The sequence below is a fragment of the Argiope bruennichi genome, chromosome 3 (assembly GCF_947563725.1).
Source record: "Argiope bruennichi chromosome 3, qqArgBrue1.1, whole genome shotgun sequence".
NCBI classification, from domain to species: Eukaryota; Metazoa; Arthropoda; class Arachnida; order Araneae; family Araneidae; genus Argiope; species Argiope bruennichi.
In genome coordinates this window covers 1,673,801-1,701,560 of record NC_079153.1, presented here as the reverse complement: position 1 = coordinate 1,701,560, position 27,760 = coordinate 1,673,801, and the positions used below count along the sequence as shown (strand labels likewise).

The 27,760-nt window shown below is 31.8% G+C and overlaps 1 protein-coding gene across 2 annotated transcripts; it reads left to right on the top strand.

Moving 5' to 3' along the window:
- On the top strand, positions 1–26,495 carry LOC129962541 (cytochrome P450 3A41-like). Of its 2 annotated transcripts, XM_056076298.1 has the most exons (7): positions 1–130; positions 13,448–13,731; positions 14,204–14,383; positions 15,258–15,419; positions 18,990–19,206; positions 22,903–23,097; positions 25,990–26,495. In XM_056076298.1, the coding sequence occupies exons 2-7, from the start codon at positions 13,450–13,452 to the stop codon at positions 26,439–26,441; spliced, it is 1,488 nt and encodes a 495-aa protein (XP_055932273.1). In that variant the 5' UTR covers positions 1–130; positions 13,448–13,449; the 3' UTR covers positions 26,442–26,495. The 2 variants fall into 2 exon arrangements, with proteins under 2 accessions (XP_055932273.1, XP_055932274.1); XM_056076299.1 differs by lacking the exon at positions 14,204–14,383.
- Positions 26,496–27,760: the final 1,265 nt, after the last annotated feature.

The window sequence follows — 27,760 nt, the reverse complement described above, 5'->3', positions numbered from 1 at the left end:
AGTCAGTCAGGGAAAAAGGAAGATGTGGTTGACAACTCTTGCGGACTAAATGCGGATAAAAGTTATATAATATATCGATTTAAGTCCTATTTTTGTATCATACTGTTTTCTTAACAGTCCAAAGCCGTAGGTAAGATTTTTTTTTTCAACTCAATTCAATTTAATGTTGAAAATTAGGGAAAAAAAATTCTGAAATTAAATTGTGTTGATCGAATATGCCAGTCTAAAGATGGCGCCACGATATAGGATGTATTTCTATAATTTAATGTAAACCGCAGCGGTGAAACGGCAATAAATATAAGGTAGAAGTATAAACAAACGATGCTTCTTCATAGTTTGAAATGCTATAGACGGATACAAAATTTTTGATAATTTATTTTTGTTGATTGAGAGGTGGAGAATTCTTATGCGAGTTTCCACATGTAATGTATTAAAGCTTGTGTGCTTATCTCCTAGAGACGATAATCGCCAAAAAAAAAAAAAAAAATTATTTGATGTCAGACAAACACCTGTTGTCCCAAAGTTATAATTATCACTTTCAATACCAAAATACATTCATTACAATCCACGAACAACTGAATGCAATTTTAAAACATACATATATATGTATATGACAATTCAGGTGTCATTATTCCCACGTCATTTATTATTACCACTTAGATTATTTATTGATAATGCAATGTCTATTCCATATTTCATAAATATGAAAAAACTATCAAGAGTGTTGTGAAAAGTTTTAATGCCCATTTCAAATAATATTTTAAGGGATTCAAGTAAAATTTTGCAAATTTCCATCAAACATTAACTATATAGCCCATCTGCAGGGTCCATAGTGAGGAAAAGCTGCAAAAATGAACCACTTTTTAAGCCACTTATCTAAAGAAATGAAGTACATGTATGCATATGTAGACTTGCCTATTTTCTAAGCATAAGATGTTTATACTGCATAGTTTTTGCTGAAACTATAAACAAAAAATAAAGTATGTATTTTTTTTTTTTTTTAATTCGATTCAGCATCACCGATTTAAAAGAAAGGATTCCTTTTTGGTGTGATAAAAATAAAGTGATGCAAACTTTTATTCAAAAAAAGTAAGCCAACTTTTATAAGATTAACTATCACTGTGATCTTTTTCAATATTTCTTAAAATTAACAAAGTATCAGTTCATTTGGTTGTATGCATCATTCCTGAAAATGTCCACATTGATGTAGAAGAATGGAATGATAAAAAAAAAAAAAAAAAAAAAAATTGTAACCAACCATGTATATACTAGCCAGGAACAAATGCGATTCGACATGAATGGGATGTGAGATGTAAATTTCCTCCCGGTCTCACTCACCATATTTAGAATGAAGGGCATTTTATTTGCAGCTTTATAAAGCTAAGAGTTAAAGCATTCCAGGATCATAAAATTTGGCAAAATTGCCATAAAATAGATTATTGAGTATTTTTAGATTCATTTTTTAACAGAAAAGAAAAATAACATTTAGAAATGATCAGACTATAAAAAAAATGATCTTCTTGCTTCTGAAGTTTACGAAAAAACGCTTCTAAACACTTCACATTTCGAAAATTTAATATATACTTTTATATAGATAAAAAAGAAAAGATAAAAATATATGCTTTTAACCTTATGTAAAAATAAATAAAAAGTTCATATTTTAATTTTCAAAATATATATATATATATATATATAATTTGTCAATTTGTAGTTTTCAAGCAGATATAAATTCACAAAATTTAGAAGAGGTCAGTTCTGTAGTTCGAAGCAAAAGGAAAATAATATACAGTGGCTCCCAAAAGTGTTCGTACACTAAAGAAATTTGCAGAAATTGTGTTCTATACTTCTTAATAAAGCATTTTATTAGTTGGGTTTTTTTTAATTAGCATCTTTAAATAGTTCTTAATGAAACTGAACAAATATTTTTATAAAAAGTCAAGTAGTATTGTTCTAAAAAATAAATAAACATTAAATGTCACAAAATTAGAACACAAAAGTCTTCGTACATCCATCCATTTATTTATTTAAATTCATCATAAAAATATCTTTCGCGGCTTATTTTTCTTCTAATTGAAAAATACACTAAAATCGTTTGATTTCAGTATTTAATATCACAATTATTTATTCTATTTACTTTATTCTTAGATATGACGCGCATTCGTAAAGAAACGAGTTTAGACGTACGAAAATTAATTATATTTCGTTTTAAAGATGGAAAATCAATTAGAGGCATTGCAACTATAACTAATCTACCTCATTCAACGGTGCAAAGCATAATAAAACGTTACAGAGACGGAAAAAGGATTGCAAACAAGCCTCGTAATGGTCGCCCTCAAATTCTGTCAGCTAGAAGTCAAAGAAATATTGTGAGTAAATTTCTAAAAAATCCACGTCTGAGTGCAATAAAGTTTACTTCACAATATAATGAATCAAATGGAACTTCTATTTCCTGTGAAACTATTCGTAGAATTCTTCGGAATGCTGGTATACATGGCCGCTCTGCATGAAGAAAATTCTTTGTAAGTCAAAAGAACAGAATTGCTAGGCTTAAATTTGCCAAATCTATGATAAATCAGCCAGAGAGCTATTGGAATCGTGTCTTATTTGCAGATGATAGTAAGTTTAACATCTTTGGGTCGGATGGGAGAATCATTGTATGGAGAAAAAAAAAACGAAGAACTTAATCCCAAGAATTTAGTTGGAACAGTAAAACATGGCGGTGGAGGTGTCATGGTTTGGGGGTGTATGTCAGCGGCTGGAGTAGGCAATTTAGTATTCATTGATGGCATAATGGATCATAGAGTTTATATAAACATTCTCAATAATAATTTTAAAGTGTCAGCACAAAAATTGGGCATTTTAAACAACTTTGTGTATTACCAAGACAACGATCCTAAGCACACGGCCATGAATGTTCGTCTTTTTTGTCTCTCTCATTACCTTCAAACCCTTAAAACACCAGCTCAATCACCGGATTTAAACCCTATAGAACATATTTGGAAAGAATTAGAGGTGCGAATAAGAAGTCACGACATTAAATCGAAAATTCAACTGAAAGCAGTAATGATCGAAGAATGGAACAAGATCGCTGCAGAAGTAACCGACCGTTTAGTTAAATCTATACCCAAACGTTTAAAAGCTGTTATAAAGAATAAAGGATATCCTACTAAATACTAAACATTTTTAAAATTTAGAAAATTTCATATTTAGTGATGTTTTTTTAAAGTGTATGATCACTTTTGTGTCCTATTTTTGTGTAATTTTATTTATTGTCATTTTTAAAAAAATAATTTGCATCGTAATTAAAATTTATTCTTCACTGCTTTATTAAGAACTGTAAAAATATGCTATGAAAAAATTTTCATGTAAAAATAAGAATATGTAATGGTAAATAATGAGGTTTTTAATTGATTCTTGTTGGTGTACGAACACTTTTGGGAGCCACTGTATACCAGTTGTTACATTTAAACAAAAGAATATTTTTTGAAACCAGAGCGAAACAATATATTGCATTACCACAAAATGTAACAATATTCATAAAGTGAGGAATCTGAATCAATACGAACTGTTTTAAAGCGTCATTTAAAGTAAAGTAAGTATTATTTTATCACGTGATTTAAAATTCAACGATTCGATGAAGCGACGATATTATTTTGAGTTTCATTACAATAAAAATCATTCTTAGAAACTGTGTCCAAATTTAATTTATCAAAAATTATTAAAATTTAAAAAAATGTCAGTGATTTTTTATTTTTAGACAGTAAAAATAATTTTTGTACAATAATATGCTTTGATATTATGGAAGAAACACGTTAAAATGCTGTTCTTATTTTTTTTAAAATTAAACTTCAAACTAAAATTTTGGAAAATCTGTTTTTAGTGGTCTTCTAATACTCAAGAAGCAATTTCCTACCAAATTTCATGTTCCTAACATCAATATTTTATACTAAGCCTTATTCTGTCAATCAGGACAAACATTTACTTAAACATGAATAGAATATTTCCACTGGAAGACATATATAGTTCCTAAGTTTATATATGTGTATATATATATATATATATGTGTGTGTGTGTGTGTGTGTGTGTGTGTGTGTGTGTGTGTGTGTGTGTGTGTGTGTGTGTGTGTGTGTGTGTGTGTAACATTATTTTATGTGAAGCAGAATGCAGTTTGAAGACAGTGAAGATTTCGTGACGTCGTTTTATTTCATTATGAAAAAGCAGCCATATGTACAAGCGATGAGCACACAGAACGACACAGAAAAGAATGAGGAAAAAGCTCTTGGACATTTTATCCCTGGTCTTATATAACCAGAGAAATTGATAGGGAAAATATTTCTTTACAGTACTAATATATATTAAGATTCTGATAAGGATTTCTGACGCATGTCAATCACATGTAAGGGAAACACATGGATCTTTATAAATGAATGTGCTTACTGGACATTTTTTACCCCTTCACGCCAAGCGTGTGAAAGTGTCGGCGTTTAGCCGATTCAGCAGTTTTATAAAGCTTATCTTGAATTAATTAAGTAGAGAAAGGGGAATTGCATCATGAATTAAGAGGATATTTTTAGAATGAAATTATTATGGGCTAAATTAAGATAAAATCTTGGAAATGAATTAAATTAAAATTAAAAGTTTAAAATATCATTACATATATATAAGTAATCAAAAATATAAGCAATATGAAATTAAAACCTATTTCTGAAACAATCTAAATTATTTCGGAAACAAACTATATATATATATATATATATATACAAAAGTATTAAAATCAAGTTAATAGGAAAATCAAATAAACCAAATAAAAAAATAAGAATCCGGCTCTCTAAATACTATGAAATTTTTCCTGTTCCTTTTTTGGTTTTAGTTTGAATAAGAAATAATTTTTAGTTGCGATTCCGAAACTATTTCGTTTCGTTTTCAAAATATTTCTTACTTTAGATTGGTTTTATATATATATATATATATATATATATATATATATATATATATATATATATATATATATATATATATATATATATATATATATATATATATATATATATAATGATATTTTTAATATCTAATTTAATCCAAATTAATTTTCTAAATTTTTTGCCTAATTCGGCCTATGTCGGGGTCATTCTAAAGTGTTCTCTTGTTTCCTGATCCATTTCATGTTTGAAGCTGTGTAAAAATTGCTGCGCAATCAGTCTACGTATCAAGTGAAAGTGATAATTCCGTTGCCCTTCTCAAAGTCAACATATGTATTCAATTGACACGTGGCCAGAAATTCCATGTTATATAAGACTAGTAATCATTTGTTAAAGGTTTTGCAAGATTGGTTCAACAAATTATAATTTTCAAATGAGACATATGAAATCACACCTTAAAAGAAATCATGATCAGTGCAAACTTATGGCTTCAAGTTAAAATTATTTCAAATTTTATTTTACAGAGTCGGCTAATATAGTTACACGCTACAATAACTTATAATTTAATATAATACGATGAAATCCCTTTAATAGTTTTTTTCAAGGGATCGTCTCAAAACGACATGTCAACATGAACAATGATCGAATGTACTAAGATGGTTTCACTGTCAGTATTTTTAAACTAGTTTCTTCCATTTCTATATATCTAATTCTTTGGTGCGCCAAATTCATCTCGCTTTATTCTTATTTTCTGTTGATCGAACTCATCTGCGTAATCTAACAACACACAAGATGTTAAACATACGTTTGTCGGGCATAACTAAAATAAATTCTTCACTATTTATAGTCCTTAAAATTGTAGTTTGGATATTTTTCCAGTTGCTGCAAGTTTGACTTGTTTAGAATTTTGGTCCCTCGGGGGGGGGCACCTCGAAATGAGGATGAGATGCTTCCGGCATGGTGGTTGGATCTCGCCACCCTGGAGGGTACACTAATAGGTGGGGGATCTGGCTCCTCCCATCGATGACGGGACGTATTTCCTTCGGGGAGGGTTGTACCGTGGCCGGTGACGGCCCTTAGGACTCAACCACAGTTCCCGCCAACTGCTGTTGAGGCGGTCCGGTCATTCAGTTTTTTGGTTTAAATCCGTGTGCCTTAGGGTGGGTCGGAGAGTTAGATGGTTGTTTAGAATTTTGTACAGTCCACTCGAAATAATTGTGTGTCACTTGCGCTCAGTTGCATTTGCGCTAACTCATTAAACAGTGTTATTTGCCCTCAAGCCGTAAAAAGGTTACCACCTTATAACTTTTATCTTTGCATGTAAGATTTGGCGATTTTACAATGTACGCCATAAGGTAATCAATCACTGCCAGAGTGAGAATGATACTCCATGTCCCTGATAACAAAACGTAGCCTCCGTGAGAAAAAGGCTGACGACTCTTACCGCGTTTCAGACGAATGTTGAAAGTAATAAATAAGATGTGAAAAATTTGCTTTAAAAATTTATTATAAAGGAACACGTTTATCATTTTCCCACACAGAAGACATTTATAAAAATTATAATTTTGATGTGCATAATACAAATTTAATCTAATAAAGTAAATTATTGTTTTGTGAGGATTTAATCTTTATATCTCTTGAGGTTTAACTTTATTTAACGAAATGAAGAAAAAAAAATACGTAGAAAGTTCTTTAAATTCAAATTTAAATGAATATCAATAAAGTTTTGTTCTTTTAATATGTATGTATATATATTCCACAAGCTGATATTTGAAATGAACTAATGTATTTTTTACGTTAAAATTGTTCAAATAAGTTGCTTTTTTTTTTTTTTTTTTGCAAAATAATAAGCGCTTCGGCTAAAATAAATAAGATAGGAATCATATTAATTACTTTAAAAATAACTGCTGGTTAATTCATAGGGAAAAAAAAACACATTTTCAATTTGAAAATGTTGATATTTACTGAAATTCCTTCGAATCTGAAATATATTACCCTATTTTCTAGCTTATTTATAGTCAGATTTAAATATACATAATCCAATGTGCCAGCAATCGACATCTAAATGTATTGTCTATACGTGCTACATTAAAATTTTTAATTCTGAGATACAGTATCATGAGCTAAAGTTTATTCGCAGGTAATGTAGTAACAAATGCCTGCCTATTTTCTTAAAAGCTATGCTATGATTTAATACTAATTTTCAATTTGCTCTAAATCTATGCACAAAGGAAAGCTAGAAATAAAATATTTGGTATTTTATTCACTCTCCCCCCCCCCATGAATTTCTTGCCAAAAGTATAGATTTATATAGATTGGACCTTTATCGTAATCAAAAGTGAAATTACAATTAATTATTATTTTTTTTTTCTAAAAAGCATTAGATAGTAGCACTTAGGAAAAAGTGTTTTTTTTTTTTTTTTTTTTTTTTTTTTTAATTACTGCATTTAGACATACTTTCAATTACAAAATTTCATTCAATAAGGTAAGCAATTGTACGCAAATTGCAAAAATTAAATTTTTATAAGTCCACCATAATTTCAAGAGTGAATTAATATAATTTTTCTCTTATTTTAAAATATGCTTACAGAATTCCTCATTTATATCTAGAAAATTTGCAGGGATATGCTTAGTTTTAAATTTCGAAGGACTGGCCACAAATGTATAAGAAAACATTTATTTCGGAATGCAACTAGTACATCAAACAATCATTATCACTTCAAAAAAATTTGATAATGACGCATAACGTTGCTCACTTTCATTGTTCTGAGGTATTTATAAAGAAGGGAAGAGAAACTTGAGGAACTGAACGTTTAAGACATCTCAGGTACTACGTATCAAATGAAAGTGATACTTCAGTTACTCTTCTCAAGGTCAACATATGTATTTCCTTGGCGCGTTGCCAGAAATCCAATGTTATATAAGACTAGTGATCATATGTTGCGGCCCTTTTTGCCCGCTGCTTTTGTGCCCCGCTGCGCCTTCTTGTGAAAAATCATACCTGCCACTCGGAATAGAATAAAACGAAATTAAATATACAGTCTCTTCACTGCTTCGAACCTGCATTCTACTTAAACCAAAATAATGTTACATATTATTTAGCCGACAGGATTCGAAAAAGCATTACACACACACACACAAACATATATATATATATGGAGAGACAAATGTTGCTTTTATCTAGATAGAAACATTAATTTTCAAAATATTCGTTCTCGTTTGGAAAAGTGAAAACAATTCTTCGTGCAAGAAATTCATTTATCGCAGTTTTCTGTTCATATGTTACATGCTGCGTTTTTGGAAGTTCTTTAGTTGATCCCATTTTCTACAAAAATATTCTGCATGGTACCGATAGATTCAGTTAATTTTTATTGGCATTATATATGAACTAAGGAATGAATTAACTCTATCAATAGATATTTGATAAATCTTTGCTGACTAACTCAAAAAGCCAGTCCTTATGCCACATGAGCTCATCACATATGCCCAAGTATTATTAAGGTAAAGCAATTCTGTATAGGTGTTGAAGGTGCTAATTCGGAAAAAAAATTAAGCACTTTTATTAATGAAATACCAGGCTATTAAAAAATTAATGAAAGCTAATAAGTACGTTATATGCTTTAGCAAAAGAAAGATAAAATTTAAACCGCTTGAAATTAAGTAACAAAACATGTTATATCCTTTGAGAATAAATTTTATTGATCACAGTTTAGTACTTATTACAGCATAATTTTATTCAAATACTCTAAAGATAAAGTTAGGTTATTCTTTTTTTTTTTTTTTTTGGAAGAGGGGTCCTCCAAAAAGGGCTTAAATTAGAATTAAAATCATTTCCTAAATTCGAAGAGATCTATTTTAGCTCTCAGAAAGCAGTTATAATCATTATCAGCAATTGAAATTGGAAAAAGCTGAAGTAAAAAGATAATAAATAATATAAAAAGACATCAAACAATAGAAAAACAAGGCTGTATGCTTCTATTTCTTGAGAAACAAACGAATGAAAAATGAAATGCTACAGTTCATAAAATATCAAACTTGAGTTCAGATTTTATATGCTGATATGAACTTAAAAATGAAAACCTATTTTGCATTATTGAGTTTAAAGAAATGAGTGGTGTCATTTGAGGAACCATTTTCTTCCATTGAACCGATGAAATAATTTTAATAGGCTATGTTTTATTCTTCTTTAAAGTGTATTTCTCCGAAAGTTTATTCCATTTTTAAAGACAAATAAACTACAAAAAATTTACTGCTTCTGCTTTTTGAAATTAGTTTTTGGTCAGTTTTCGTTAAAAACTATTTATATGACTCAAATGTGGCAGACTTTCCTTATTTCTGCTATTTTAAAAGTACTCCTTTTAAAGTAAGCAACAACAAGCTAATTTTCGTCTTAACGCAAGAAAATATAATTGCAACAAAGTCTATGGAATGATAATCGTGTGGAACGCGCTAACATTCTATTTACTAACCAATTGCATTAGATTTTTTTTTTTTTTTGTTAATTTATACAGTTGTATCACTGAAACCTGAATTCAAAGCCCAGACTTAAGTCTTGTCATAGCCTAAAAATTCAATTACCTATTTATTAAATAGCCTATTCTATATAATATATACGTATATTTCAAATTTCGCATGTGAAAATGTCCTTTTAAGAAATCTAATTTTTTTATATTTTTTTGTAAAATATGCATTCTTTATCAGACATTTCTCTGTATAAAAGCAGTATTGATTATGTAAATAGAATTCACATGATTTGAAATATTTTTTTAAAAAAATATTTGACATAAATGTGTGTTGAAATAAACAAAGGTGTTTTTTTTTTTTTTCCCTAACTAATATGTAGCATAAAAAAGGCAGAAAAGCTCTTGAAATCTATTATTTATCAGCTGCAAGCGCGCACACACACATATATAATTCTTCATAATATAAAGAATTGTTCATTGAAAGAAAGAAAAACAGTTTACTTTGCATCTTAATGTTACTTATTTAAATAACAAATTGACTTTCCAGCTCCGACTGTCAGTATTTTTTTAAATTTTGTATATGACCCTATTTCGTCAGTATTTTTTTAAGCAACAAAAAATGTAGCATTCAATAATTTATAACTGGCAGATAATTGGCAGAATCCCATGATCGAAGTAATCCATTTATGCAGATTTTGTTTTACTTCGATTTCTTTTCCATTACGAACCTGATTTAAATAAATGTTAAGACAATTTTACACCTACTAAAATGATGTATTGAAAACTTAACACTAACAGTGTTTAAAACTTTTATATCTTCAACAATTATTATAGAAGTTGTTTTTTTTTTTTTGTCTAAAACTTGATATACCTATAGTTTTTAGTGCCAATTTTACAAAGATTATTTCAAATTCTTTTTGACTATATTACAATGAGGTTAGTAATTAAAGGAATTTTTTTCAATATTTAGTTTAAATTATATCTTACTCAAACATATCAAGTAGTTCGAAAGAAAAGGCTATAAATGTAATAATTATTTTATTTTCATTGTTAAAAATTTCGAATATTTGTGATAATTGGACATTTCTTGATAATCTTGAACACTCCTTTTAATTTTCACTAAATGCATCTTTGAGCTTCATCCGGCTTTCAAGAATGAGGCATTTCAGAAAGAGCAGAGTTGTCTTTTGTTTTCAGCAACCCTTTACACTTTCCGGACTTTTCGTTGATGCAACCCCATGTTACCACATTTTCAAGGCTCATTGCCGGTATTGACATTCATTCTACACAGCTGATGACTTTCCGTTTGATATTTCAAAAAAAAAAGAAAAAAAAAACTTCAATGCTGTTATTAATATTTAAAATTAGATCAAAATAACGAAAAGAAAAAAACGAAAAAGAAAAAAAAAAAAAAAAAAAAAAAATACCGATCACCTAATTTAAAATAAATTTTCAAACTGTTCCTAGCATTCTTAAAGAGAAATTGTCAGTTTTATTGCGATAAAAAAGGTGAATATTTCGAGAAAAAGAACCCTCAAGCAGCCATTATTCTCTTATCAATACTAGAAATCTGCTTTCGCTATAGCCTAAATGTACGCCAAGTTTTCCTGCCAAAGGCGATTCCAGTAGACTTACAATGCAAGCGCAAATGACACTATTTAATGAGTTAGAGCAAATGCGACTGAGCGCAAGTTCCACAATTCCAACTCGTAGCCCAAGAAGTAACCCCTTTACTCAGGTAGTTAGCTACGGCTGATTGATACACCGGGGACCACAGTGCACCGGTCGTCAAATAGCTCACCATACTGCCAACATGTGGGATTTTTAAATGTCCATGAGGAGCAAGAACAAACAGAGCGGCGACAGCTTCTCATGGAGAGCTCCCTCTTTTGCCGTCGAGGGAAGGAAGCAAAACAGCAGGCTTAGAGGATGAGAATCTAAAAGGTGGGCCAGATCACTTGGGTTCGTTAAACCCGTCACACCTGAAGGTGTGCCCCTGAGGGGATCTATTTTTATAAGGAGACACGTAAAGACGTAACTAAAACTTTGTATGCCCAGCTGCAAAATGCTCAATTAGCTGAAATATTGTCACATCATTTGCTGGGAATCGGGAAGGGAAAGCCGACGGTTGATCTGATCTCATTGCCTCATGACTTCTGCAATTTAATGACCAATTATAAGAATCAAGATTGGCTGAGTGAATGAAGACCGAGGATAAAACCATCTACAAACGTAACAATATTATTCAGCCTAACATTTAAAATGAGGATGCAAGTCCATCGACCGTGTTGCGGAAGAAGATGAAGCGGCGCGTATTGCAATCGAAAATCAGCCTGGCAATTATCATGCTACAAAATATCAACCGGCCAAAGCTTTACAATACCACGCGGCTTGCCATAAAAAGATAATGAGCAACGTTGTCAGGTATCAGGAAGCAACAATCTTGATATGTCCCTGCAACAGTTAAAATATCTTAATTCTCGCATACTTACAATTCTAACGAATTTGCTATTTCAACTTAAGAGATTGCAATCCCCCTTTAGATTGTAGTGTGCAGTCACCGTCAACAAAGCTCAGGAACAAACTAGAATTGTGATCTGTATAAGGATTGCTTCTCCAAATGCACAATTATAGGTTGCTTATTTTTGAGTCGAACCAGAACAAACCAGATAGAAACAACAAACTAGACAATCTTTATACTACATAAACAATGGAGCAACAAAAAATATTGTATACCCACAAGCATTGTGAAATTAAACATATTAGAAATGTGCCATTTCACTTTTCTTTCTTGAACATTTGACAAGACTGAGCTACAGCAACGTGTCGCCGGATACAGCTAGTAAATAATAAGAAACTGTAAGATACTCACTTAAAACAGTGTCCGCGATCTTTGTCTTATTCTTGCCCTTGAAAATATTATAGGTATTTCAAATTTAGAAGCGTTTTAAGCCGTCAGCAAATAGAAGCGGGAAGAAGTTAAAAACATCGAAGTTACAAAAAAATGAAACATATTTTATGTTTAAATTCAAAAAATGATATTTTTGTGTTATAGCTAATGAGTTAGCGAATGTGAATGGAAATTGCATGATATCAAACGTATCTGTTTTGTAGAACCAGTAGACGAACATGAGTGAAAGTTTATCCTATTTAGTTGATCTGACCCTTTATAACGCTGAATGAACGCATTGCGAAGACGTAGAGAGTGGAGGGAGAGTTTTGGGTTCAACGCTGTTATATTTTTTATTATCTTATTATTTTAGGAAACGCGCTTTTACATAAACATATTTTTATCTATCCTAATAATAGTTTGAGTTCAATCCTGAGTTTGAAGGACAACCAACAGCACAGAACTAAATTATAATTTTCATTAACATTACTTAGTTTTGATATACTTTGAGAATTACTATAAATTTAAAAAAAAATATTCTTTTGCATTTTCACCCAGTTCATATTTTGATGAACAACACGCATTATGTTAATACTTGATTAGGAAATAAAATTTAAACGTAATAACTGTAAAATATGCATATTTCATTACTGACAACGTATTATTAAAAATATTAGATATTATATATTCATTATTAAAATATGCATGTTTCATTATTAACATTCTATTATTCCACAGCTGAAATCTCTTGATAAACAAATGCGAACTGAAAATTAAAACTATGGATTCTATTATCAGTGCTTCTAACCAGTATTTTCAAAGTTGGTAGCCAAATGTGCTCTCTAGAGAATGCCTGCTCAAAATGCTCTCTAGAATTGCTTGCTGCTGTCGGGCTGATTGCTTCCTGGGTTTTCCCCGATGTGCGGGCCCATTTTCACTCACATTTTTTAGGAAGACAACTTATGACACATATTTCTACCTCAGGCGGTACCTAAGTTTTCGAACATTGCTTTACCACACTGCTTTATCATAGGCTGTTGTTTACTCATGGGATTTGTTTGATTAAATGAGATAAAATTACTGCACGTTTTCTACGTGACTAAATATTTTTTAATTTGTTACTTTTTTTTTTTTTTTTTTACTTGCATCGAGTGAAATATTTTCTATTTACTCAGGAATGGATGTCGCTCTGGCTCTCTTTGTTGTTTTTATAAGTTACGTCGCCCTAGTAATCTTACGCTGGGCCGTAAAAAGGCACAGACGCCACAACCTGTTCAAGCGCTATGGCATTCCGGGACCGAAGCCATCATTTGCGACTGGTAACATGAACCAACTGAAGAGTGGAGCAACTCCCAATGACGTCGTAACAGCGTGGTTAAAGGAGTATGGAGACGTATTTGGCTATTTCTTGGGCGATATGCCATTCCTCGTTGTTAAAGATCTAGACATGCTAAAGCAGGTAAATGTTATTATTATTCACCATATTTTATTTAGCTGAATCTTTTTAATGACTGCAGAAAATCGTGGAGACGTTTCAATTTTCTTAATTTTTCGGAAAAAGCGACTTACATTTAAAAATTTCTTAAGATTAAAAATATAAATTAGAGGTGTAAAACAAATTTCTTTAGAACGGCAATCGTTTCCTTTTTCCGGTGCTGCAATTCTTTTATCTTTTTTTTATTTTATTTTTTTCAGATTATCTTACCATCTTTTCATCATAAAATTTTTTACATGAAATTATAAAATTCTAGTTTTTAGGTGCCTCGAATCAGCATCACGTGATATATTTCGTGACTGCATGTGTGACACAGCTCTTCTTATTATAAGTATAGATGCAAACGATGTTTTGTCAGGTTTTAGTCAAATTCAACGAGTGGCTGTCGGCAACAAGCGCAACACTAGATGCAAATATTCTTTAATTTATCTTGTAGATATTCATCAAGGAATTCGCCATGTTCAGCAACAGACAAGATATGTTTCTGGATATCAAGCCCTTAAACAAAACGATTGTTTATTTGAAAGACAAGCGGTGGAAGGATGTGCGTTCGATTCTCACTCCTGTCTTCAGTTCAGGAAAGATAAAGTTGATGACACACATAGTTGACAAAAAGGTAAGATAGACCAAGGATTATCTATGTAGAGGCTAGAAGATGCTGAATTAGAATAGGAGAATACGTTGAATTAATATTTATCTATCTATCTATCTATCTATCTATATATATATATATATATATATATATATATATATATATTAATATTTAAATTCTTAAATATTAATGCCTAAACACCAGATGAGTGTGGTGAAATTCGGTTCATCAGAAAAGGTGAATCAAATGCTCTGTCTCAAACAATTATTCGAATATCTTTCTTTTAAAACGACGATAAAAATAGATTACTGCATTCGAAAAATACTCTTAAAAATTAAGTAATGAATAGCATTTTTTAATTAATATCAATATTTATGCTGTTATCAATCTAAAAGAAACTTATCAATATAAAAATAGATAGACTCTTCGTGAAAACTAAAACTTTTGTGAATACGTTTTAAGAAACTGTGTAGGAAAATAGCAAACGATGTTTTGTCAGGTTTTAGTCAAATTCAACGAGTGGCTGTCGGCAACAAGCGTAACACTTCGGTCATGCTCTGCTCATGCCGTCTTAACAAATCTGGTGAATGATTTCTTCTGTGTTTCGGTGACATATTACATATTTTCATACGGAAAAGTGGAAGAACCAGAAACATCAATTAGAGCTAAGCAAAATTTTGATAACCAGATGTTTCTTAAGTGCAAGTTCAATTCTTAAAAAAAAAAAAAAAAATGTGGTATCTGTATAATTCTTTCACAATACTGTATTGAAATGATTCCGCTTGAAATGATCCTTTTAATGCACTACAGTTTTCAGTCGTGAGCATCAAGAAGAAGCCTTAACTTTTAGAAGGCTCCTGCAAATACCATTCTATATATTATTTTCTCTTTCTTTTAGGTAGACATTACTGTCGATATAGTTGGGAAGCACGCACAAAAGAATGAAGTATTCGACATGTACGAGCTAGTTCAAGGGCTTACTTTAGACGTCATCGCCGGCTGTGCCCTCGCCATGGAGACACACTGCCAAGAAAATCCGCAAGACATTTTCCTTGCATCTGTGAGTAAATCATTTCATAAGTGAATGAGCTTTTCACGTTTCCATGAGATTCGATTCTCGCTCTCCTTGCTGTTTCAATAGGACTTATTTCTTGCTTTCTTAACTTTTTTCTCGAATGACCTTTCAAATGCAGCCATCTCTACAGCAATAGCTGCCGCTTATTGTAATCATTTCGGAACTTAAAAATTTTGATAATATTAACCGAAGTGGGTAAAATCTATTATATTTTTATCATATCTAGGAAAAAACACTTACCTTAGGGCTGTCTATAATTTAGTTTCAAATAGCAATTAAAAATTCTATATTTGTTACTTATCTATAATATTTTACTAAGCTGGGATGTGGACCTTTGGGCGACTTGAATTTTAATTAATTAAAAAGTAAGTGACATTTCGGTATTCCTCAACTCTCCATATATTATTGAACAACGCTTATTTTATACTATTTAAAATTTAAAAATTATATTTTTAATGATAGCAATTTAATTGTGATGCTAATTATTTCTTAAGTTTTAGCGGTTGTATTATTTTTAACAAAGGATTTTATTGTTGAAATGGAATTCAAAGCGTTGTCAATGTTTCATCAAATATCTAATCGTGTCATTTTCTTATTAGATGGTTAACGGCCTAGATAAAAGAACTACATTTAATATCTGTGTAGTTTACTTAAAGAATAAGAAAGTAAAGTTATTGTATAACGAAAGTTAAAAGATAGATGAAACCTGATCATTGCATTTTTAATAGCATTATGATGATGTTAATAAGATGTGCTAGTGTAAACAATGAACATTACATATGCAAGATTATTAAAATAAAGCGGCTTTAATGTTTTTCGTAACATAATGTTTACAATATTTTTCTCGGAGGAGTCACGAATCAAGCTACGCATGAGGTCGACTTGAAAGTAAAGGCGGCCATATTTCTGGCGAACCATCCAAAGGCCGGTCATTTAAGATAGCTTTAATGTTCATGAATCCTTTCATTTTTAATTTCTTGCATATTTGCGAAGTAATGACATCGCAGCAGCCAAACCATCGGAGCTTATCGAGTTTCGGCTACCTTTCCAAAACCATTTTTGGGATTTGTGTCTGCATTCGTGCGAACACTACTCCAAAAGTCTAGATTTGTAGAATTGCATCAGATTTCAGATTGAAACTGTCTGAAGGAATGAATGCCTTGTATCTCTGTCCATCCGTGTGATAAGTCAAAGACACTACCGTTTATATGGATGAAATTTTGCTTTCAAATGTGTATCGAGAATGGGATCAAACCTAATAACGGATCGTTTTTCCTTCCTGAACAAGCATCAAACGAAGCAAATGTGATCTCAAAGTTGTAAATCGGTATCGAATTTCGGAATTTTAATGGATCGTCTTATCTTTTAAAATACTGCCTATTTAATATGTGAAAGTATAATTTACAGTATTTTTATATGTTTTATGTTGGGCACGAAATATTTCAATTTGCTAAAGGTAGTCAAATTTTGGTAGTTGAAGCCTTATTCGGTCTGAAATAATTTAATTAATTATTTAAAAAATACATAAAATTTTTATTGAATTTCCTACATGTGACACTTTTGAAGACTCGTTAACTAAAAAGTTTTGTAGCAGTTGCATTACTCTTGTCTTCTCTTTTGGATAATAGATAGCGATGCCCGATTAGGTACGCATTCCATGGTACATTGCGAGTGTAATGAAAATGAGATGATACACTGTTCTGTTAAGCTGCGCGCGTGAATGTCTTTTCTTGTCTTTGTCTTTGTTTAGTGTGAATGTGATTATTAAAAGAAGTGTTCCCGAAAACATACGTCTTGTTGCTTCCTGCACGGATCATAATAATCGACATTCCACCCCATTGGACCATGGGTCAGGCCACGAATTCTTTGCATGGCATTGGCAAACACTAGTAACATAAATATTTGGCGTTCATCTAGCATTTTCACTGAATCTGTTGCGCTATCCTAGGCGATTTTTTTGGTAATGAATCCCTTGCATATGATTAGTAATCATGTTTTAGAAGCGTTTTTTCTCTGTTGATTGAAATTAAGATTTACACAGAATTACAATTGCAATCACAAGTATCTCATATCAGATTTCATATATTTGTCATTGCGTTTTAGAGGTTTCGCGTTTACGTACATGTGAAAGTACAGCTCGACAGAGGTCAACATCTTGGCTCCAAATTTGTTAGGTAACTATATTTTAGGCGCTTAATTATATTTATGCTGTATATAAAATTTTATTCGTCTATCTTTTTTCGTTGTGTAATTATTATTTTAAATTATATTCGGGCAACCGGGCATACAAACTTTCGGTTAATGATTTGCTCTCAAAATTTGATAGAAATCTATAAATTCTGTGTAAAGACCATATACCAAATTTGATCTTCTAGCTCAAAGTATTTTTTTTTAGTTCTCGTATTCACAGATAGACAGATCAACACACAAGTAAAAAAAAAAAAAAATATGCAGATTTGCGTTTTTTGAAGTTGGGAAATCTAAAACGGGGAGATTCATCAATTCTCTATTTCGATGCTGTATCAATTCATTATGGAAATCGTAAAGATAGAAATTGCTACACTTTCATTAAATGTTAAAATGTAGAATAAATGTGACTTAAAAATCCAATTTGCCTAGAATATTTGACCTCAAGAATTGACGCCCACATTTCTGATATATATTGTGTGTGTGTTGTGTGTGTGTGTGCGTGCGTGTGTGTGTGTGTGTGCGCGTGTGTGTGTGTGTGTGTGTTGTGTGTGTGCGTGCGTGCGCGTGTGTGTGTGTGTTCGTTCGACATTTTAGTTTTTTTCACCTGTTATTGAAATTCAAGTCTCACTATAAGCATTATTTGCTTTGATGTGATAGTAATGTGCATTGTTATTAGTGTGACCGTTGAAAAGACTGGAGAAAACGCATTATATTTAGTTCATGTAGTCACGGCGTGCAGTTAACACTAACTTTTATCGAATGAGATTAGTTTCAATGACTGACAGAAAGAATCTTCGGCGAATATTTGTCGAAAGCACGTCAGCCAATTCAGTTTCCCTAACAACACGCAGAAAATGAAAAAGACTATACGACACTATTGGGAAATATGGCAGTTAAGAGTGCACTCCATCACGCTATTTTTCTCCAGTTCTAAAGTGCTTGGCGAAGAGCATATGGAGACGAAAAGGACAAAATTATTATTATTATAATGAATTCTGAAAAATTAGAATCCCCATCAAATTATATGACACGAAACAAATGACATTAAATTATAATTTGTATATTCAGGAATATACAAATTGTATTTTATATTTCCGAAGGGAAGATTTAGATTAATAAATTCTAGCTTATTATAAAATAAAATCGTGTTTGAAAAATGGGAATTCAATATGCAGTCTACTCAGTGTACAAATATTTTTGGACGTATTGTAGACGATCAAAGATATCTTTTTTGTTCTAATTTTTTGTAGAATTTGACATTAATTCAGACTTGTATTATAAGAAAATGAGTAAGATAGAACCTTTCAATGCAGACTTGCTGATATAAAGAATATCATTTATAATAATCTTCACTGTGCTTTATAGGTTCGTGATTTCTTCCGATATGCTCAGAATCGGGCTGTTGAATATGCTATTATGTTTCCTTTTGTGGCATCCATTATGACCTTTGTCAGCAACTACATGACGTCAGGACAAATGACAAATCTTATTGTGGATAGTGTCAATAGTGCCCTCACCACGAGACGCCAGAACCCTGATTTCAAGAGTTTGGACATCCTGCAACTCATGCTCGATCACAGTGGTAAAATTAACATTTTTCTCCCTCTTCATTAACTCAGAGAAATCTTGTAAAAACTTGGGGGGGGGATTTTAGATACCGCTTACGCAGGGTCAATTATTCGCTAAAATAGTGGGCCTTTTGATCCTATTTACCTGCAACGAAATCTTGTAACCAGTCAATAATTTGACTTAAAAAGCCAAAGGAAAGGAAAATAAAAAGACAGCAGCAAATTTTTACCCATCCATATGCTTACTGTGTGCTTTTCCAAATGCTTGCTCATTTACGTATTTGACTGTCAACTGATGATGATCTTATACTGAGGATACATTGTCTTCTATTTCCAATATGAACAGGTTATGAAACTAATTTGATAAGAAAATATTTTCTACAGAAAAAACGAAATCTAAGCGAAAACTACAGATGGTTATCAAAATAATGGAAACACCTGTGGATAAAACTGAGATTTAAGAATCCCGTCGTAAACATAATACAATCCTAGGTACCAGTTACTTTTAACATAAAATGTATATATTTTGGTAGTATGAGGTAGCTTTACTGAAGTTGTATGCGTTTTAAATTTTTGTCAAAAGTGTAAAATGCTAGATGTCGGAGTCCAAATCCTAAAAGACGGACTAATTGGAGCAGCTGTGACCGAAACAACGCAGCTTTTAGGCGTTTCTGGAGGTACGACGTCTAAAGTAATGCAGCTTCTAGAGGTGCAGTCTCTAAAATAACGACTATACATGCAAAGCGCGGCAAGACAAGCTCGGCAAAGCAAAATAACAGAGGGAAGGAGAAGCTAAGTGAAAGAAATCGACGGGTGTTGAAGCGGCAGCAAAATAATCGCAACCAGCATCCGGATTCTTCATGTCATTAATTACAGTTTGGGGACGTCTTCATAAATAGAGCATTTGCGGCAGAAAAGTAATTCCCAAGCCACTTGTCAAAGATGTTAATGCCAAACACCCTCTTCAATTGTGAATTCCCAAGAAATCGATCGATAAGTGGAAGACAATTAGATAGTCAAACAAATCATCTTTCATACTTTTTCCACAACAGATCGAGAACACGTTTGGAGGAATTCTGTATAAGCATATTATCGTGATTGTCTCCTTTTTAGCCGTCATATGCCGTGATATGTGCAGCCATGCCATTTTTTTCTGGTGGTTTAATCGTAACCTTTCACTGGGGAAAAGTACAGAGAAGTTTTATCATGACGGAGCTCAATTTTATATATTTACTAGCCGCCTTTGGCGACCAGCCGGTTCGCCAATCTTAGTGTTCGTTAAAATTTTAATAATTAAATATTTTATGCAATTCCAACTTCTTCAGCAAAATATTTTATTCTTCAGCAAAATATTTTAAAACTTCAAATTTTGATAGTCATATAATTCACTCATAATATTATAAAGGCCTTCAGTCATAACGTGATATGTATCTCTCTAATTTTCTGTTACCCCTCGTAGAATTTATGCTTTAAATTAAAGTGTAAAGGATTAATCTGCAATTAATATAACAATATTTTTTACTGAAACAAAGCATTTTTTTAATAATATGATTACTGATAATAGAGTCACTGAGCGTTTAAACTTTATGGGCACTAAAGAATATCTTTCTTAATTTATGTAATATCTCAAGCATTTGTCAACAAAATTTTCTCAGATTCATCATGAATGGATCGATTCATTAACAATGTTTCATTTTAAATGCATCAAACACTCAGAAAATAAAATGAATCGTTTAAAATAATCTGTCGAAAACAGGTTTAAAAAAACTACTTAAAAAACGATGTACTTAAAACTATAAGCATATATAAAAAATATATATATAACTAACATAAATACAATTTAATTACAAAAGCATGCAACTAACCTAAAAATAATTTAAATCATTGTAAACAGGTTAAAAAAAACTACTTAAAAAACGATGTACTTAAAACTATAAGCATATACAAAAAATATATAACATAAATACAATTTACTTACAAAAGCATACAACTAACGTAAAAGTAATTTAAATCGTCCGTTGATAATGGTTGCCATGCCAACGATCAGAACACAGTGCGCATGCGTGAATTTTCTTCGCCTTTTACGTAACGCAAATGCGTGAATTTTTCTACGCCAGTTGGGGTAACGCTATGAAGATTAGACATTTTTAATTTCCTTTATTCTGTGCTATTTTAATTCAAAAGTACTTCAGAATGAATCTGAAACATGGATTAATTAACAATGTTTAATTTTAAATGCATAAAACATTAAGAAAATAAACAGAATCGTTTGAAATAATCCGCCGAAAAATCTTAACCCTAGCCTCATTACTGTTGGGAGAAAAAAAGAACTAAAGCCTAAATCATTTGGCGTTGGGGAAAATTGAAGATTTTTTTGGCGGAAAAGTTGGCGGTGGGGAAAATGGAAGATTTTTTTGGCGGGAAAGTTAGTTTTTAATTAATAATTGACTACCCCTAACATTTAGGGGGATGAAAAATAGATGTTGGCCGATTCTCATAGATACCGGATAAGCACAAAAAATTTCATCAAAATCGGTCAAGCCGTTTCGGAGGAGTATGGCAACGAAAACTGTGACACGAGAATTTTATATATTAGATTTTGTTTCCTGTGAGATACGGAAGTTTCCATTCATGCAGCGAGACTTGTCCACTCGTGATTTGAGAAACACGAGGATGAAGTGAAATATCTACCTTTTCCCCGCGCAGCCTCCCGACCTCAATATTATCAAACCTTTATGATCTATTTTATTTATTTAGGAATGGATATTCTAAAACCGCCATCTCTCGAGGAACTTTCATAATGTTTCCACGAAGAGTCGTACAATATTCCTCTAAACACTATTCAGAAATTGTCTGATTCGATTCCAAACTGCATTACATGATAAAGTTGGCCTTAAGCTTTATTAATAGAGATTCTTGTATTCGTATTGTTTCCTTATTTTTATAACCACCTGTACATTGCCTTTAGAGTGTTATAATGATGCTACATCTAAAACACAAATGAAACTTTCCAAAGCAGAAATATTGATAATAAATAAGCCTTAAGTTTATAGCGCATTAAAATAGAATAAAAATGAAAACTATAGAAAAAAGTGAGGAATCCGGCTTGAAGACTTTATCAAGGGTCATCTTAAAGCAGGGATTTTTCTGAACAAATACAATGGACAAAATTTTAAAATAATAACAAAATTTCACATCTGAAAATATGCTTTCTGGGTTTGTATTTGTAATTTTATTTATATGACTTTTTAAATGTTTTTCTTATATATGGTTCTTCTGGTTTTGTTCTTGTCTTCACAAACCTCAAAATCTTGGGAATTTTAGGGTCCTTAAGATCAATTCTTGGACGAAAGTTAGGTCCCTGGTTTCAATCCTTATTTGAAAATGAAGTTTTCAGGTCAGGTTCATCATTTTTTCTATAGTTTTCCTTTTCCTCACTCCATTAAGAAGAATCGTGTACATAGTAAACATAAACAGATATAGGCTTTTAAAATAACATGGTTTTAATATTTGTCACAGTTTAATATTTAAAAATGTTTTGCAGGAACATCAATTTATGCATAAGACATTTAGATGAAATTAAATGCAATCAATATTTTGACAAACCAGCTGTACATTTTGGATGCTAATTTCAAATATTTTCTGTTACCTGACTTTAAACATCAAAATAATATCAAGAATAAAACCATATCTGTTTCGCTTTGTTTCAGAAGAAAAAATTGAATCGGGATTGACGGATGAGGAGATTGTTGCCAATGCCTACGTTTTCTTGCTAGCAGGCTACGAAACTACAGCTACTGCGTTAGCCTTTACCTTCTACTTGCTCATTAAACATCCTGAAATTCAAGAAAAATTGTACAAGGAAATCGAAAAGATGGAAGACAGCTCTTATTCTTCTGTACAAAGTAATCCAGTTTTTTATTCAACATACCGAAGGGAGTTATCTTCCCAAAATTACTTTTAAAAAAGTTTTATCTCCCCCACTTCCACATAAAAATTGTGAATCTTGATCAATACCGTGAAATGTTCAAGAACCTTCTAGAATTTGAAGGCCCGCAGAAAATTAGGAATTTACATAAATAACATAAATTTGCATAAGTCTTGACAAAGCAAATTGAAATTAAAAATCAATTTTTGGCAGTTTGCCTAGTTGTATTTAAACCCGCAACCTTCCGGTCCGCGATGAATGCGTCGTTCAGCCGACTGAGCCATCGGCGCTTGGTCGGAAGGAGCAATTTTCGCTACAATATTAAAGAAAAGTGTACATTTTGGATGCTTTTTCTTGACCGACAAAAACCGTGATTTGATGTAGAACTATAATTTCAGCATTAAATTCTACATACCAGATTTTATTTATCTAAGTCATTGTGTCTTAAAGTTATTGAATTTACATGCATATAAATGTATAGACCGAGGGATGGTTAGCCCCTTAACAGATCTAGTGCAAAATTTGATATGGATCTACGCTTTAAATTAAAAAAAAATCATTTTTCAAATTTAGATATAAACATTTAAACATTATTCATACTTTTTACGTTTATAGTTATCGTGATTGCTTGCAGTCTGACAGATGGGCAGACATGCTTCATCTGAATAGATTTCGTTAAACATTTTGATAATGTGATATATAGAGATAGTATGTAGTAGATAGAGATATCTATAAATCTAGTGTAAAGACTACATACTAAATTTCATCCGTCATGTCAATGCTTTTTGAATTAGCATATTCATTCACAGACAGACAGAGGTTAAAACTGTGCGCATGATTCAAAATTGAGTTTGTCAGTCACAGGAAACTCGTCATAATATCGAAATCGAAGTTTTTGAAGATTGCAATACGTATGCATACGAGAAAGTAAAAAGGAGAGTGACTTGGCTTAAGATAATTTTAATCCATAAATTAACTTGACACGTGCTTTTCCTAAAAATAATCATCTAATTTCAAACAGTTCAAAGTTTTAATCCACTGGGATCTATCACAATCACAAGAATGCGAAATTAACAGATTGATGTAGGCACCAATGAATGGCGAAGCGACGGAAGTTATAAATATCCCGGCACCAGTCTGAAGAAGGGGCATGGTGAAGGTAAATTTGCAGTTTATTTATTTCCCTTGTTAACAAACATTAAATATGATACGGAGGTGAGAAAATTCACTCTCCCAACTGTTGGTTCTTGGTTATCCATGAGCCAAAGCCATCTGAGAATGGTGACGCTTCTGCATGCTATTGGCGAAACTACAGGGTTGCAGCATAAGAAAAAGCCGCGTGAAAATGTCTTCGGAGGACGATAAACGAAGATGTTTTGGTGTATTTCAAATTACAGAACAGTTCCTTCTTTCTGCATGGGTGTTACCAATTTGATAATGATGGCAGGGAACGCGTTATCCTAGCGGCCATTTCCTTATTGGAAGAATTGTTGCCAAATAAAATTCGTATAACTGAAATTTCAGAATAAATTTGTTTTGGCTGAATAGATCAGTGACGGAATTTATACTACACTATTCTTTTTGCCTGATTCAATATGAATCGCCCTATACTTTTATTCGAATCATTTTCCAAAGAAACTAAACGGTTATTTCTTATCTATGGTTGGGTGCAACAAACAATATGAAAGAAGGGGAAGTAGAGGTTAGAAATCTTACGAAATGTAGCAGGAGAAAGAAATTAATTGAAAAGAGAATTATTCCATGAAAATAATAAATAATGAATGAATTGGAAATATGCGGATTATGTTATTAAACTAAAATAGATTGTTCTTTACTGAAAAAAATTCCGTTAAGTTCTCAAAAATTCTACAGCACGTAGCTCACGATCAATGTGCAATTATATATTAAAAATTTATGTCTGAGCTAAATGCATTAGTAAAAACACCTTTTTAACTTTAAAGATTCTTCCGAATTAAAACTTTTAAAAGTTTTTCTATGATAATGAATATTTGCAGATTTAGTTTGTTTAATTATATGAACTGAAACTAAATGGTATTTTCATTGGTGTAGTGAGAAGCAAACAACGCCCGAAGCATAATTTGGCTTTCTCTTCCTTCCATTTCAGGGGATTCGGAAGTAGCTGATGAGGGAGGGAGCATAGAATCATTTTTTAACCTCCTTATCATATCATATATGGCTTTAAAAGAACGGCGTAATGTATGGGATATCTATAACCCGTCAATGAGTAATTATGCCTTTTGATGCAATACAAAATCAATTATAAGTTGGATCTCGTTAACTAACTAACTGTGATCTAATGAGGCGTCCAGCACCCTTTAGCGATATGAGAATGCGCGAAGGATAGAACCTGGGACCTTGTGGTTAGCCAGTCCAGTAAATAAACCATTTTACCAAAACGATCGTTCGGGTAGAAGAGTTGTTAACTGGCTTATATGCTATTCACCACAACGCTTTCTCCAAATTTCCGCGTCATACCAACCCAAGACATTAGATACTTCAAGTCATCCAAATCTACATACACGGCAGATTTTTAGTGTAAATCAGATTCCCTCTGTCTAAGAATCCATAAACTTTATCAAGATAAACTTTCAAATATTGGTTGAATAACAAATAATTTTCAATTAATACTTTTCTAGATTCATTGAAATTTCATTTTTGTTTTTGTTGATGCATCAAATTATATTTCATAATCAAACTTAAAATAATATTTGTACCATTGAATCGGAATTGTAACTGCTTTGAATAAGCCATTTTAAATTATAAAACGATGTACTCATTCTTTTAATTACATAGTTGATGTCCTTCTAAAATATATCTGTCATACAATATTAATAAATATCTTTTCCAGATCTTCAATATCTGGACCAAGTTTTCAGTGAATCTCTCCGCTATTATCCTCCGGTCACCGGATTTATATCACGAAGATGTCATTGTGATACTAAAGTGGGATCTATTACGATTCCACAAGAAGCTGTGGTCCTAGCTCCAGTCTGGGATATCCATCATGATCCAAAATTGTGGCCAGATCCATGGAAGTTTGATCCTGACCGATTCTCTTCAAAAAACAAGTTATCTTTGAATAGCATGGCATACATACCTTTTGGAATTGGCAGGAGGAATTGCATAGGAGCAAGGTTTGCTCAACTAGAAGCAAAACTGACGATCTTTAGACTTTTGAAAAGATTCAAGTTTGAGAAATGTGAAAGGACTGACGATCCTTTACCTCTGATATGCCCCACCGTTATCATCAACCCAGCCAATGGAATTTGCTTAAGAGCTGTGCCAAGGTCTGCAACATAATCTTGAAATTCATAATCTTGCATCTTAAACAATAAATTTTTATCTACTCTAATACATTACAATATATATATTCATACATTACTATATATATATATCTTTTAATAATATTAAACTGAATTGGGAACAGTGACTTTAATGAAGGTTGTGCAAATGCTTCATCTACTATTATATGATAATAATGATAAGCACTTTTGGAGGGTATGCTGCTGGTGAAAACATTGGTCCTTTGAAAACTGTACAACACCTATTTCTATTTTCATACCATGAAAGCACATTTATAAATATCTTAAGGCGGAACACCATGCACACAATGAACTTCGTAAATCAATAAGCATTCCCCAGGCAAATAAGCCTTCAATAGTCTACATAAATTCAATGACAGAAGTCTATGAAATTCTACGAGACCAAGTCGGTTACTTATGATTACAACAACGGTCATCTTAGAAATGTCATGCGTGCAGCACGAGGTCTTGTGATCTCGTTTGAAAGATACATAGCAGGTTGCTCACATTGATCATTGATAATAAATCCATGTTTGAGAAAGTCTATGAAATTCCTTTATCGTCATTTTATTTAATGTCAAAATAATGTTAACAATTTGTTGCAAGGTGCAGTAAATTATGGCTTTTGACGCAAAAATCCTGAAAATTTCCATTCAGGCTCTGCTTAGAGGAATTGGATCATTAGATGTTAGTTACAGGAGCTGTAAAATTGATCGTTCATGATGACAAACTGGTAACTGAAAGCTAAAATTGAGTGAAACAGCTAAAATTGAGTGAAAAGCTAAAATTGAGTGATAAAGGATGACACCTGCTACTAAATATAAAAATTCATTTATCTCAATGTTTACCATTACTGAGCTAAAGAAGCTGGTACAATGGTTTTTCGAACAGCATTGGTATTTTTAAGTTCTACGCCCAATTGTGTTAACATCGAAAACATGCTTTATAGAGAAAGTTCACAGGATCAAGGATACATGCTATTGAATGCCTCCGTTCAATCAATACTACAATCATGGTAAATACATGAAAAATTGTATTACAAATGCTTTTATACTAAATTCAATTATTATTATTATTTTTTGCATTAGAAAATATTAAAAAAAAGTAAGTAATATTACACAAATAAAACAAAATTTTCAGATTCTCACTTTTGGTTTTATAGTCTGCTGCCTAGCTGTCGGCAATATTGAAATTGCTTAAATCTAATTTCATATCCACGATTCCATCAAACTATCTGACATTAAAACCATGTTTTAATAGTTTCACACATTTACTGTTCATTGTATACAGGAATTTTCTTAATGGAGACCAGCCCCA

Bases quoted from the DNA above. Each gene is read 5' to 3' on its own strand.
- LOC129962541 (XM_056076298.1), top strand. From the start codon at position 13,450: ATGGATGTCGCTCTGGCTCTCTTTGTTGTTTTTATAAGTTACGTCGCC. The intron at 19,207-22,902 runs GTAAAATTAACA...GCTTTGTTTCAG, and splicing joins ACTCATGCTCGATCACAGTG to AAGAAAAAATTGAATCGGGA. The intron at 23,098-25,989 runs GTAATCCAGTTT...TATCTTTTCCAG, and splicing joins CTCTTATTCTTCTGTACAAA to ATCTTCAATATCTGGACCAA.